Raw genomic sequence first — 13,786 nt, 5'->3', positions numbered from 1 at the left:
CGCTATCATGGTCTTTCGCCTGCACGCCATTTAGGTGTTCATCGGCGTAATGCTGCTTCCACCTTTCGATCACCGCACGGTCGTCAGTCAAGGTACCTTCATCTTTAACAGTGCACATTTTGACCCGCGGCACAAAGCCTGTGCGAGATTCGTTGAGGTTTTGGTAGAACCTCCGTGTACCGTGAAAGCGGTGCAGATGTTATTTTTTGTTATTTTACCAACTTTTGCAGCCTAAATAAGACCAAAGTTTGTATGTGAAGTCAGGCATGGTCAAAAATCGCATCAAATTGTTGTCATCGATACTCAATCACCTATTCAACTCACACAACCATCACCTTTTATACGTTCACTCAGGCAGAGCTCGCGGTAGTTGACAGAAGCTTTAAACCATAGAGTCGCGCCCACCTCCCAACCCTTGAGACTAAACAGCTAGTGCGTAGTATTTAATCTATTTTTTGTTTTTTACTACATTTTTATTTATGGTTGTATGCATTTTCCAACTTGAAAATGTAAAATTTTCTACAGTAAGGCATTTGCTTTCTATTTTAGATTTGCTGTTCCACATAGCATCGACTACCAACGACGATGACGACGATTCGGACGATGATCCTTCGATCCCGGAGCACCCGGCATCGCCGGACAATCTACTACGTGTCATAACGTCCCCAATCAACCATTTCGAGCTTCCACCAAACTCGAGTGAACTGTTAGCGGTAGATCATAACGATAACAACATTCTAGACCACAGCAACAACAACAGTAGTTACGTGAATCACAACAATAACACTAATAATAATAACAACAACATCAACAACAACACTAGCAGTAGAATTGGCCACCTCAACAACAGCAATGCAATCGCCAATGGGAGTCAGAAGCGAACAACGGCGGGCACAGCAGCTGCTGCAGCAGCAGCAGCCACCACCGCCGCGGACAATAATAATGAGTCATCCTCGTCGTACAATCAGGTGTACGATCATACCTACTCGAGTCGGTCCAATTCGAGACTATCGAGCAGCTACGATTACGATTGTTCCTCTAGCAACGACAGCTTCGTTGACTACTTTAACAACAAGAAGAAGCTCATGGCGGCCGCCGCCGGCGGCGGGGACCATCAGCTGCAAGCGGGCTGTTCCAGCACATCGCTTAACGGATCGATACGCAAACCGGACTACAGTCGGGAGCTGTTGAACTACACACCGGACAGCGGCATCGCTACCGGTCCGTGCAGTTCCGTATCCACCAACGGTGGAGTTCCTTCCACCATCAAATCCCATCTTACCCCGCTGGGTGGGAGCACCCCAGGCGGCGGCAGCAATGGTAACTATCTGGAACCGACACCCGGTACCAGTGGTGGTTCGCTGACGACTACCAACAATGGCAACAATGGAATTGATCTTGGGTCGAAACTATTTCAGCAGAAGGTGGCCCGAGTGCGGAAAAACTATCGCAAACACTTCTGTGATGATTCGGATAGCGAATGAAAGTGCACAGCCTATCTGGACGCCTATTTGTGTTGATGTGTTGTAATGTAGAGTTCAACTTCCATGCAAGTTTCCCCTTGGAGAAAGCGCATTATTCCTAGTATGTACACTACCAGTCAGTGGCTCCGTCGTCTCCGTCGTCGTGTTGCCGGTAGTGCAAGTTTTGAGCGCCATAGCTGCTGATCCGTTTGAGATCATCATCGATTCGATGGAGGAAGAAAAATTTGCTTCGGCTCTGCTCTGCTCGGCCGTATGCTATTTGGTATGATTTTAATCAAAGTTTCATTTGTGGCAAGTCTGTCTGCGATATAAATGTTTGATGTAGAAAGAAAAACAAACAAAAAAAAAACCCTAAAATAAGATTCGAACTAATTCGAGAATAAAATTCTTAAACAAGTGTGTCAATAAAGCATTTTTTTACTTTGATTTGATAACTGAAATAGAGAGAGACTGGCAGAAAACGCCCGGGTCAGCGAATAGAATATCAGCGGAAACGGCGTTGTTGTGTTAGTTGATAGTCCTATTATGATTATAATTATAATTACTATTATTACTATATTACCTAACGTAATTGTCGTAGAGTTTAAGGACCTACCGAGGAAGCAATCCAAGCAACCACACAGGAAACCATAAGCACATAATAGTCTGACTGAACCGGCCGTCTAGCTGACAAGGCAGAAAAAATGAAACGAAAAAATCTCAGTAGGCGGTCGGTAATTACCGAACACAAACAAACTCTTGCAACTACTCACGCAGCAGCATAACCTGGAAACTAGAACCGACGGAAATACTTGAAATACTTGATACTAAACCAGAACTGCTAGGATGAAAGCGAAAACAAAAGTGATTTGCTAATCATATTGAAACTAAAAACTAGTAAACTAGTAACTGTATATTGAAAGTGACTAACTAAACCGCTAGAAACCGCTCTAGGCTATAACACAGTTCATCATCATCAGTTGTAATCAAACTTTATACATGTTCGAGTGCGAGTATCGTCCTGTACGGTAAACGTAAGCAGTTTATAAAACCCCACGGATAAGAAAAAAAAAAAAAACGGAATCGGTCATCGGTGTGTGTATCGTACAAGCAAATGTGAGCGAAAAAAAATGCAAACAAACAAACAAACAAACAAACAAACCACACTCACAGAGGGCCTCCAAAATGGAGAAAAACAAAACCAATTTGAAGATGAAATGAATGAATAAACATACTTTACGATTTATCACCTCTTTATCTTATGGCTGTGGCTTGTTGCGTTTCACTAGCGTTTGTATTTCCATTGATCCCTTTTTTTGTTTCCAAAAGGTAGGTACCTACAACGAAACGGAAACGGATAAAATTTTGAGCTTAAACTGGGAGATTGTAAAAACTACCATGCGGCCCCTTTTCCATGGTCTTCGATGGAGACGCCTTATTGATCGGTCATCCTGAGGGAGGCGCCGTGTAGGTAATTAAAGTTCGTTCAACACGAGTAAAGTTTTTGACGTAGGACTACGGCTTACGGTAAGTTTTGAGGTGGGGTGTCATTCCAAAAAATCGGAAAATGCGAGCGTCACGAAAAATGATTGGTTTCGAGCGCTAATAGCTTAGCGGTTTTCCGATCGATGTTCAATATTCTTACACCAATCGATCAGAAAATCTTCTAAGAATTCACCCAAATGAAGAAAAGTATGAATTCTTGATGTTGAACTATTGAAAAATTGAAAATAATGAACCTATGTTTTATCAGAATTCTTGCTTCGTGATTGGTTGTTGGAAATGACATCATCAAAGTAGAAACGCGTTTTCACGCTTCGACTTATAACTCAGTCAATTTACAATAGATTTCCAAGATATTTACACCAATTGATCAGAAAATCGATTGAAAATATTGAAAATACAGAAAACTATTGATTTTCAATGCGCGTCATTCAAAAATTGAAATATTTTCATATTTTTGCCATCCCTCGTCAGTGCTTCCCTAGCACGGATGACAGAAATATATACGATATAAGCTATGGGTTAAGCTTCCTTATGATTGTATTTAATTTACGCCCTAGGCTTTATAGAATCCAATCGAAAATTGTTGAGCTTCAGCTGTTGCTGCTTCCCACGGATAAGGTAACGAAGATATGCAAATTCACCAAGCGAGGTGTTGGAGCTGGAGCGCTCGTTTCGCTGCCGTGAAGAAATATCTGGCTGCTGAAGTTCTGGAATTGGCAGGAAATATGCTGCTCGCGACAACGAAACGGTCAGAATTATCGTCACTTGCAGCTGGCCATCCGCAACAACGAAGAGTTGAACAAATTGCTGTCCGGTGTCACCACTGCTCAGAGAAGTGTTTTTCTGAACATCCAAACTGTTCTGTTGCTGCCCAAGAAGACGGAAAAGAAGGCTTAAATTTCCAACATATCACGTCGAAAAACCGTTCGTTTAAGAACGAAACATATGTTCATGAAGATTTAAGGAAGTTTCACTCACTGATTTTAATTCTATTTAATTTAGATTGATCTAATTGTTCGCTTCTTATCAAATAATTTTAACCGATCACCTCTCGCGCTTCTGTTCGCTTGTTGCTGGTGGTTAAGAAGTTGTTCGTCTCGAAAGGTACCAAAGCAGCTCACAAATATTCCAGCTCCAAGTAAATGTATTCGGTCAAACGTCAAAATGCATAAAACCATGTGTTTAATAAAATGAAATAGTTTTAGTAACATCTTTTGCATCTTCATATGAGAATTTGTTCGTTCTTCAAAGAACGATTTTCGGTAATTGACGAAACCTAGGAAATTTGAAACTTAGGGATTTTCGCTCGGTTTTCTTTAGCAACACAAATTTATCCATCACCAATGCTACAGTAATAATACGTAGCGTAATTTTTCTTTGGCAGCAAAAAGCGAACAGCTCACTGGTAACTTTGCTCTTTTGTTCAGACTGAAATTGAAATGCTCTATTGTATTTAACGTAGATGATAGAATGAAGGACCATGAAAAATAGGTGGGGCCGATTCTTGTCGTTTGTTCTGGTACATAACACATGGTAAGCCGGCGAACAGCATTATTCAAACGCTAGCCGAGCTACTGCCAACATTGTTTGCCAGGACAAACGAAAGTCACGCTCGGCTCGTGCACTTTTGCAGTGTGCGCAGTGCAGTGTGTTGGAGCTGGAGCACTCGTTTCGCTGCCGTGATGAAATATCTGGCTGCTTAAGTTCTGGAATTGGCAGGAAATATGCTGCACGCGACAACAAAACAACCAGAAGCATCCCACGTCACTTGCAGCTGACCACTTGGAGTGGTATTTCATCGTGATTCAGGACCATACACGAACGGCTTCGTTAATCGCATAGCTGCTGAAGCTTTCCGGCTGGTCCGTTGCCACAAGCCGTGCCTGGTTAGCGGTTATCGGTACCGAACATAGAATTACGTTAAGTGCGTTAGTGCAAGTTTATTGCAAGCTGGAGTTATGATAATCAAACAATCGGTTCTTTTAAGGACCACACAACAATTGAAGAGTTTATTATATTTTCTTGTCCAGTTAATACGATAACACAGGCAACGAGGGAAAAGTTGAATTTTTCGCCATTGCGGACGACCAACAAATGGCGGGAATAAGTTTTCTGGTCACGGACGACATTTTCTACCACTTCCAAAACGTCTGCAGCTTGTAAATCAGTGTTCTTCTTTTGTAAGTCACAGAGAGTTTTGCGCAAAATTTTCAGCTTTTTGAAAACTAGCGCGTACCGTGACCGATTACCAGAGAAAAAGCACTATTCAACGTAGAAACAGATCATGAAAATGGATTTACTGTTTGGTTTAGTGTGACTGATTCATTTTAATAAAATCGACAGTCGGTCCCGACGAAACTACCATCGTGCCAACGAATCGTCTACGACAACATCGATCCCGAACAGCCTCTGCATACACCGGAACTGATCGATCAAGCGCTGGAATCCCTACAGTGAGCGATTGCCGTTGCCCGGACAAGTGCGGTTCCGGAACAACAACTGCAAGTGAACACCTCTCTTCAAATAGATTCCACCACCAAACATCTGATGAGGTTGCGTAATGTACACCGGCGCACTATGGGGCAGAATACTTAAAAGCTCGGACAAAACCTCAAAATTTTTATTTGAGATATTCTGTCAAACTTAATATTCTACGTATAGTAGACATAAAATCTATAAGAAATATGCATAAATTGTTTTATTGTGTGTTTATTCAATAGGCATTAAAGAAGGTGAAACATAGTGTAAAAGAAATTTGGAAAATGAAAAAATAAAAATCATTTAAGCTTTTAGTTTCTGGCTACCATACTGCTTAAAATTCTATACTTTTAAAGAACAATTCACATTAAAGGGATTATAAACTAATAGTTTAAGTAATATTAAGACAGATTTTTTACTAGTGGGCTTTGTTCTGATGAAGTGTTTTAGAACTAAAAAATTGTTAGTTTTTGTCAATTTTCAATAATGTGTAGAAAACGATTTCCGCAGATTTCCGCTCTGATACTACCATAAAATCAACATTCAAGGTGTTAACTACTAACAAGCAAAAAATTAGCTGCTACTAGTTGCGATGTTCGGAGATATTCAAGCTTTCCGAATGCATGTTGTCCGCCATTTTAGGCTACAACCCACAAATTAGTAAATGCGCGCGCCAGTGCGAAGTTCATTCCTGCTGTACGTCATACTTGTTGTATGTAAGACACGACATTATTATCATTATGAGATACATTGGAGTCGATAAGAGGAATTTAGGACTTTGTAAAGGGGACCACTTAACAGCTGTTTCCCAATTAGCTCTGTTTCAAGTTAAATTGGCAGTAGAATATGTTCGGTTGGACTTTCAGCTCGATTGAACTAGTCTCCATTTTGTTTATTTAGAGTCGAAGAATAAACAGATTGCTACTCTGTCAGTTACTCGTTATTTTTTGTGACTCGTTATATATGACATGAAACAGAACATACTAAACATAACACACATTTGAGCTCATAAAATGTTTGCTGCATTTCATTAATAATGCCTTAAAATCGACATTTTCAACAAGTGAGGGTCCAATAATACGGTTAACAATGCAAAAAATGTCGCGGGCCCTCTCCATGCAAAATAAAAGAAAAACGGACATTCCAATCTGTTTCAAAAAATATGTAAAATATAGAGATTTGCAGAATAAATTGATATATTTAGGCTTATTCGACAATTACTAATATTGTAATGGCTATTGGTTGGGTGTTTAGCCTTACGAGCTCAAAATAATTTATAGAAAAGTCCACAAACGGTTGATTTACCCTATACCAGAATAATAATACTAAATTACTCTTGATATACACAGCCTATAATCGCATATGAGTCCCATCTGCAATATCATCGAGTTGAGAAAACAGCGTTTGAAGGTATTTTTCTTGTTTTGGTTATTTCACCTGTTGAGTGCAGTTTATTCCTATTTTTTCGACATAATATATTAAAATAGACCTTTAATATAACTTCTTTATCAAAACATTGCATTTTTTGTGAAAATTGCAATTAAAAATAGGGTAGAGACTGATATGCGATTACTTAGGTCATCGAATAGCTAAATAATCGCATATCAGTCTCAGCTCTTCTCAGTCACAAATGTTCTGTGACGGATGTAGTTATGCTGCTAATAGCATTTTTTCTCAGCTTTCCAATGGTGGTCTTAAAATGAAAATCGGTTGAGGTACTAATGGTGAAAACAGCGATTCTTGTCATAAAATCCAATAAAGTGACCAAATCCAAGATGACCACCAAAAAATTAATTTTTACTTCAGGAATTTCAACCTGTTCTTCTTCTTTACAGAACTATGCCATTTATTAGTTGTTTCATTGCAAATTTAGAAAGCATTTCATGATATATATTTCAATATTTTGCTAAAAATTTAACTTTTTTTTAAACCATCAAGCCCCTTCGCGAACGAAAGGTCCACTGTTTCGAGGTATTAAGAATTCTCATACTTTAACCATTTCCAACCAATCAAGTATAAGAGTTCCAATATTTGAAGACCTAACGTGTCATTAGTGGCCCCGTTTCAACGAAAATTACCAAATTAATTTTCGTATGGAATTTCTTTGAAACAATCCTGTATTTATAAATTAACTGATGATTTTTAATAATTAAAAAGCGTAAAAACAACAACAAATATTGTTTATATGGATTGAAGTAAAATATTTGGCCATAACCTGGAAAAACATTTGGTGGGACTGATATGTGATTATTTTTAAGATGGGACAATTTGTCTTCATATTTTTTCAGACTTTTTGAAATAAAAACAGCTTTTTAGTATTCTTAATGGATAGTAACCAAGAAAAAGAGAGAATCTGATATTTAACTCAAAAACGATGAAAATGCATATGGGAATCGCATATCAGATTATAGGCAGTGCAGATTATGGTAATTTGTATAGGAGGTTGTCTGACTACCAATTTCGACTAAACACTGAAAAAAATATGTTTGAGTATTTAAAATATTTATAACTTGATTCCCGTAAGTCCTATAATTTTGGGATGTTCAGTAACTTTACGTAACTTTACAGGACAAACAACTTCTCTGAAGACACAACATTTCTAAAGTCATTATTTAAAAAGTTAGACTTTAACGCCATCTATAGGAATAAAAATACAAATACTTAAAATTTACAAAAAGATGCGAAATTTTATAACAAACAATGTTGCTGAACGCAATAAAGCTCTACGAAGCATATGAAAGAAGTTATGAGGTTTTGTCCGAGCGCCGGTCAATCTGCCCCACTGTGCGGCGTCAATACCAGCGTACTGGGAACCGGCAGAAAAAATCGATGGCAAACAGTCTTTCTAGGGTTATCCAGGAGCGAATTCGAGAGTTAATAAACAAAAAATTCCAACAGAAGCTGCAACAAATTCCACCTCATTCAAAACTATTCTGGTCTTTGACTAAAGTCCTCAAAAAGAAGCCAAAACCTATCCCTCCTGTAAGGTTCGTCAGGTGGCTGAGGCGATGGAATTTTACTGACCACTCCAAGTGAAAATGCGGACGCGCTGGGTCAGCGGTTTGTAATGTCTCACAATCTGGGACAGAATACTATGGTGAATACGGTGAGGTCGATCGATCAGACAGCTTGGTATCTGAGGAAGAAAAAATCACCGCTGACGAGCTGATGGGTCATGTCAAGGGATCTAAAAACACGAAGGCCCCCGGATTCGATAGCACGGTTAATATCGAGCTCAAGCACTTGAGCTACGGCTTATTTACTTTTGTAGCAAACCTGTTCAACCGGTGCTGGGAGCTTGACTACGTTTCTTCAAGGTGGAAATTAGCTAAAGTTATTCCAGTGTTGAAACCGGGGAAAGATCCTGCTGATTCCAAGAGCTATCGGCCCATCAGCTTATACTCTCTGCCCGCTCCAAGCCCATGTAACCAAAAGTTCCGATAAAAGTGGATTTTTTAGCTTAATCAGCTGCCAAAATGATCATGAGTGGAATTCTATTCAGCTTATTTTTTAAGCAACTTACCATACTTTCAAGTTCGCATTTGTTGATCAAACTTCGAAGGAAATGCTAAGCAATTTCCAAACAAAACTAGAAAGTTCGCAAAAAGTCTGCTTAGGTCGTTATATAAAACGCTGTTGAGTTTGAAAAAACTTCAATAATCTCAAAATTAAAAAGATTGGACAATTTTTCACTTTTCTCTGTTTTTTCCTTAACAAAACCATTTGTTTTGATTACTAATGATAAGTTTAGATTGAAACCATTTGTTTTGGTTACTAATGACAAGTTTAGATTGAAAACCTAGATTAGAAGAATAATGATTGTTTATTAATATTAATTTACTATTTGAACCCGAATCTTACGATCCGGAAAATATAAATGTCTGTTCAGAATTCACAAAACTGCGGATACATTCCATTGGCCAGTGTTTGGAAAGATGTTTAATCTTTGTATTAGTTCTTTAAGTTCTTAAATTGCATAATATAGCTCTAAGATGTTGTACATAAAAGAGTCCTAGCCGGAAACTGAAACAAATAGATTTTATGATCGTATTGGATTTTATTTAACTGTATTATCTCCACTGTGCTGATTCTATAGGCGAGCAATATGGCAACTTTTGTGTGAGTGGCTCTGAACCGTCTATTGTCTGCCGCAAACCGATTCATATGGTCGGTGTTAAGTCAGACAAAACCGAGTGGCAAAATTCTGACTTCGAGAAAAACGCATTCAAAGTTTGCTGCATTCGAAATCATCTTCTAACTCTGACTATTTGCAACATTTATGTAGTCTGATTAGAGTAAAATGTTGCTTAGAAAATTCACGATCGTTTGCTATCATTAACTCATTTTTTTATATTTTGTGATTTGGTCTGGTCTGATTTAACACCTAGTGATGTTCGGTAATCGCTCGATTAATCGAGTAATCGAATAAAGCATGGAATAACCGAATAATTTCTAATCGAATACTGCCGGCACGAGTAATGCCATAATCGAATAGTTCAAAGGAGATAAAAAAATGCGAATAATCCCCATTAATCGTTCATAATCGTACGATTAATCGAATTTATTAAGCGAATTATTCGAATATTTGTGGTCGAATAATACTAGTACGATTACTTAACTAATCGATTAGTGCATACAATGCTAATCGATTAATCGGTAATCGAATAATTGAAAATTTCGGACATCACTATTAACACCGACCATATGATATCGCGACAAGCAATCGAGTTGAGCAGGCAAGTCGAGTAGTCGAATCAAGCAATAGAGTCAAGCAGTTGAGTCGAGCAGTCGGGTTGAGTGGCTTAGTCGAGCAGTTAAATCAAGCTGTTCAGTCAACCAGTCCGGTCGAGCAGTTGAATCGAATGGTCGAGTCAAGCAGTCAAGTCGAGCAGTTTAATCGAGCAGTCTAGTCGAGCAGTCGAATCGAATGGTTTAGTCAAGCAGTAAGGGTCAAGCGATTAAGTTGAACAGCTAAGTCGAGCAGTTCATTCGAGCAGTCGCGTCGAGTAGTAAGTCAAGCAAATGTGTCAAGCAGTCGAATCGAGTAGCTAAGTCGAGTAATCCACTCGAGCAGTTAAATCGAGCTGTACAGTCAAGCAGTCAAGTCGATCTGTCCAATCAAGTAGCTGAGTCGAGCAGGGGAATCGAACAGCCCAACAGCTAATGTTTAGGAATCAAGCGCCTAACAAGCAATTATACATCAAAAATGTTTGTTGGGAGTTCAGTCGAGCAGTTCAGTTAAGCAGTCCAGCAGTCGATCAAAGGGGTGACTGAGAATGCAACCCATTGCTACGAAAGCATGACGTCCTGTCAGGGACCTATTTTTAGTTGCCAATAAGCCTCTTATGACGTCTTGTCAGAGACCTGGTTTTCGGTACAGACATAAGCTTCTTACATGTATAAATATGATTTTCATAACTTACCTGGGTTTCGAACTTACTTCGAAAGTACTTCTCTTGGTAACCTAGAAACATACAACTGCCCCATTGCTGAAATATGAGATCTGCATAGATTTCATTCGATGTACAGATTTCTCATTTACTGAAGGATCAAAAACAGCCCCTGGTTTCTTTTTGAGCTTGAAAGTCATGATCTGAGCTTGCTTGAAGTTCAGAAATAGCACTTCATCCGAATCCGATCCGATCAAGCGGAATCATTTTTCTCTTTTACGATGATTTTCAGCTGGGGAGTTTCTGTTACATGATCGAAACGCACAATTTGATTCTTATGAGTAAGAAGTTGTTTAAGAAGCAGTCCACATTCACGTTGCAATATAGAAGCGTAAAAATAAAATGAAATAGAGTAAAAATCGAACAATCTCACCAGCAATCCGTCGAATGAAATGTAATTGCGTCATTTGAGTTTCCATCTGTGTGCATCTAATATCCAATAATTAATTTAATTCTTCATTTTGATATCCATGTGCATTATTTAAACTTGTCACGGCCAAAGTTTTTACTGTACAGTAGGAGGAACTTGATGAGCTAAAACAAAACAAATCTTTAGAATAACATATTGGGCTTACCTCCTAAAAAGGTCGTGTGTATGACCGTCTGCCCAAAATCGCAGTTTTGAGATCAGGCAGCTTAGAGAATTACCGGATATGGTTGCGTGGAGGCGCAAGGTAGGGTCTTGAGATGGCAAGCGCAATGTTGGTCGCTTTCTTGTTTGCCTTCCCGATTTCATACCCCCCTTTAACGTGGGGGAACGATTGGTAATAAAAACGATCTTTAATTTCTGTAAGATAACAGAACAGCGATAGTGTCCTCTTGATTTTGTGAAATTGTTTCAAAATGCATGTAGAAATTGAGGATTGAACGTATACAATGTTATTACCATAACAAATGTTGCATGTATACCTACATGAAGAATCGTACTAAATATTACATATTACATGCATATGTATCATGCGACTATCACTACAAAGAGAGTTACGTAGTCCTACGTCACCTACGCGTTCGAGTCTTATATACAACCCTTCTCATTTTTATTTTCGTTTTGCTTCCTAAAAATGATGTCATCGCCTACTACGCCTAGGGGAATAGGATAAAAAGAAAAATGCTTTGAAAAAGTTTGTAAACCAATTTATGATGATCCATTTGTATTGTTTTAAATGCAAAGAAACAATTACTTGATAACGTATAATAATAAAATACACCAATAGACATTATAAATGCTTCGAAACCTATCTCACGATGGAATACCGCTACGCATCCACACAAAGGAAGTGATCGGAATCAATGCTGGTGTAGATAATGCCTTCCTGTGTCATGTAATCGGTGATGCTCCTACGAAAAAAAAAAGACACGCATTAGTTTAAGCCCCACAATCGAACACCGCATTGACTTACTGCATCTCCGATGCACTGATGTGAGTAAACTTCTTCTGCAACTCCTGACGGCTGATTCCGGTGTCGGAAATGTGACTTTTGATAGCTTTATACACCACCAAATTTTTACCCGTAAGCCCCAACGCATTGCCGTCGGTCTCCATAAACCCACCGCTGGAAGCGGCAGTCTGTTCTCCCGCTCCGCCAAACCCAGCTCCACCAGCCGATCCCTTCGCGTACTCCTCACTCTTGAAGCGAGCATTCAACACCTCCAGCAGATGTGTGGTCACTTCATTCGGCGAGGAAACTTGATTGATTTTAAAAATCATAATCACCTTGCTACCGCCCTGGTTCCGAACGGAACCGATAACCCGCGCATAGCCGTCCGTTCCGATGCCGGGCGTCTTGACGGAATCGCCTTCCTCCAGCCAGAGATGCGCATCGATCTGACCGGTGTGATCCTCCAGCCGGTAGGTGATTTTAGTGGACGAGTGGTCAATGCTGCGGACGATCGCCATAAACGTTACCATGCTGTACTGCATACCGAACAGCTGCACGCCGTTGTCCGATGATTCCATGATGTGCCGGATGGTTAGCGGCAGGATACCTTCGGCTTTGTTCTCCTGTACGGCACCGCCCCCACTGCCTCCGGCTGTGGCGTTGAATCCACCGGCACCAACTGCAACCGAGGGAATGTATGAATAAAAATTGCGGTTTACTCGAGTTTTATGGAAGGAAAACAATACTTACAGCTGTCGTTCATTGTTGGCACACAAACGGCGATGCTGGGAAAAACTTGAAACAAGTATTTTCTTGTAAAATTCACAATTTACACGGTGAAGGAACTTATGAGCGATGTGATGTCGTGAGCTCTGTGCTTTGTCGTTGTCGTCGTTTGCGCTTTCCGCTTTGGGCTTTGCGTTTCTGTTTTGTTTTGCTTTGACAGCGCGCGAAAACGAGTGAGTGCTCACGAATTCATAGGGTAAACGGTAAACGCAGGTGATATTGTACCCTGCTGCTTGTAAATCATTAATACTTGATCTACATTTTACAGCTGTTTAGTATCAATATATACTACTGTATAAAATCATATAAAATTAATCAAAAATTACGTTGCTTTATTCAGTATCTAATAAAGAAAATATATTTGTTTGAAAATATTTTTTTAGACGTGTGTAGAAATTGCTACTTTACCCGCATTTCATTTGTCATTTCCTTTATGAAATGCGCAGGGGAGAAGAACAAAACGGCCTGCTTGCGACGGTACGCCGTCTGGTGATAGGATGCAGTAACTGTCCGGCGTTGATCCGGTTGATTCTGGGGTGGTGATCAGCAATTCCAAAAGTATGTTTAAATTTTTATCAAAAACTCACAAAAATGTGGGATAAAATAAAGAAAAGGTTTTAAAACGATATTAGAACTAAACTGGAGGATCGTTAAGGTAAGATTCATGTAAAATAATGAGTGTTTATTCGAATGATTATTATGAAGAATGAAGAATTGTTATGAT

The 13,786-nt window shown here is 39.3% G+C and overlaps 2 protein-coding genes across 5 annotated transcripts in view; one reads left to right on the top strand and one right to left on the bottom strand.

The window, feature by feature from the left end:
* LOC128734546 (DDB1- and CUL4-associated factor 5) overlaps positions 1-2,666 on the top strand; it is a 35,153-nt gene extending 32,487 nt beyond the window's left edge. For all 4 annotated transcript variants that reach the window (XM_053828813.1, XM_053828804.1, XM_053828822.1 and 1 more), the window contains one exon: positions 550-2,666. In XM_053828813.1, the coding sequence (XP_053684788.1) occupies positions 550-1,484 (935 nt within the window). In that variant the 3' untranslated portion in view covers positions 1,485-2,666. The remainder of the gene's footprint in view (positions 1-549) is intronic.
* Positions 2,667-12,059: 9,393 nt separating this feature from the next.
* Positions 12,060-13,140, bottom strand: LOC128734590 (replication protein A 32 kDa subunit). The gene is made up of 3 exons (XM_053828866.1): positions 13,027-13,140; positions 12,298-12,955; positions 12,060-12,235 (listed from the first exon to the last, which is right to left on the bottom strand). Exons 1-3 carry the CDS (start codon positions 13,037-13,039, stop codon positions 12,154-12,156), a joined length of 753 nt encoding a protein of 250 aa, XP_053684841.1. The 5' UTR covers positions 13,040-13,140; the 3' UTR covers positions 12,060-12,153.
* Between the last annotated feature and the right edge of the window lie 646 nt (positions 13,141-13,786).

This window comes from Sabethes cyaneus, chromosome 1, assembly GCF_943734655.1.
Source record: "Sabethes cyaneus chromosome 1, idSabCyanKW18_F2, whole genome shotgun sequence".
NCBI lineage: Eukaryota > Metazoa > Arthropoda > Insecta > Diptera > Culicidae > Sabethes > Sabethes cyaneus.
Note: the sequence above shows the minus strand (reverse complement) of the source record. Positions and strands in the feature narration are given on the sequence as shown.

Bases quoted from the DNA above. Each gene is read 5' to 3' on its own strand.
- LOC128734590 (XM_053828866.1), bottom strand. The intron at 12,236-12,297 runs GTAAGTCAATGC...TTTTTTTCGTAG, and splicing joins ATCAGTGCATCGGAGATGCA to GAGCATCACCGATTACATGA.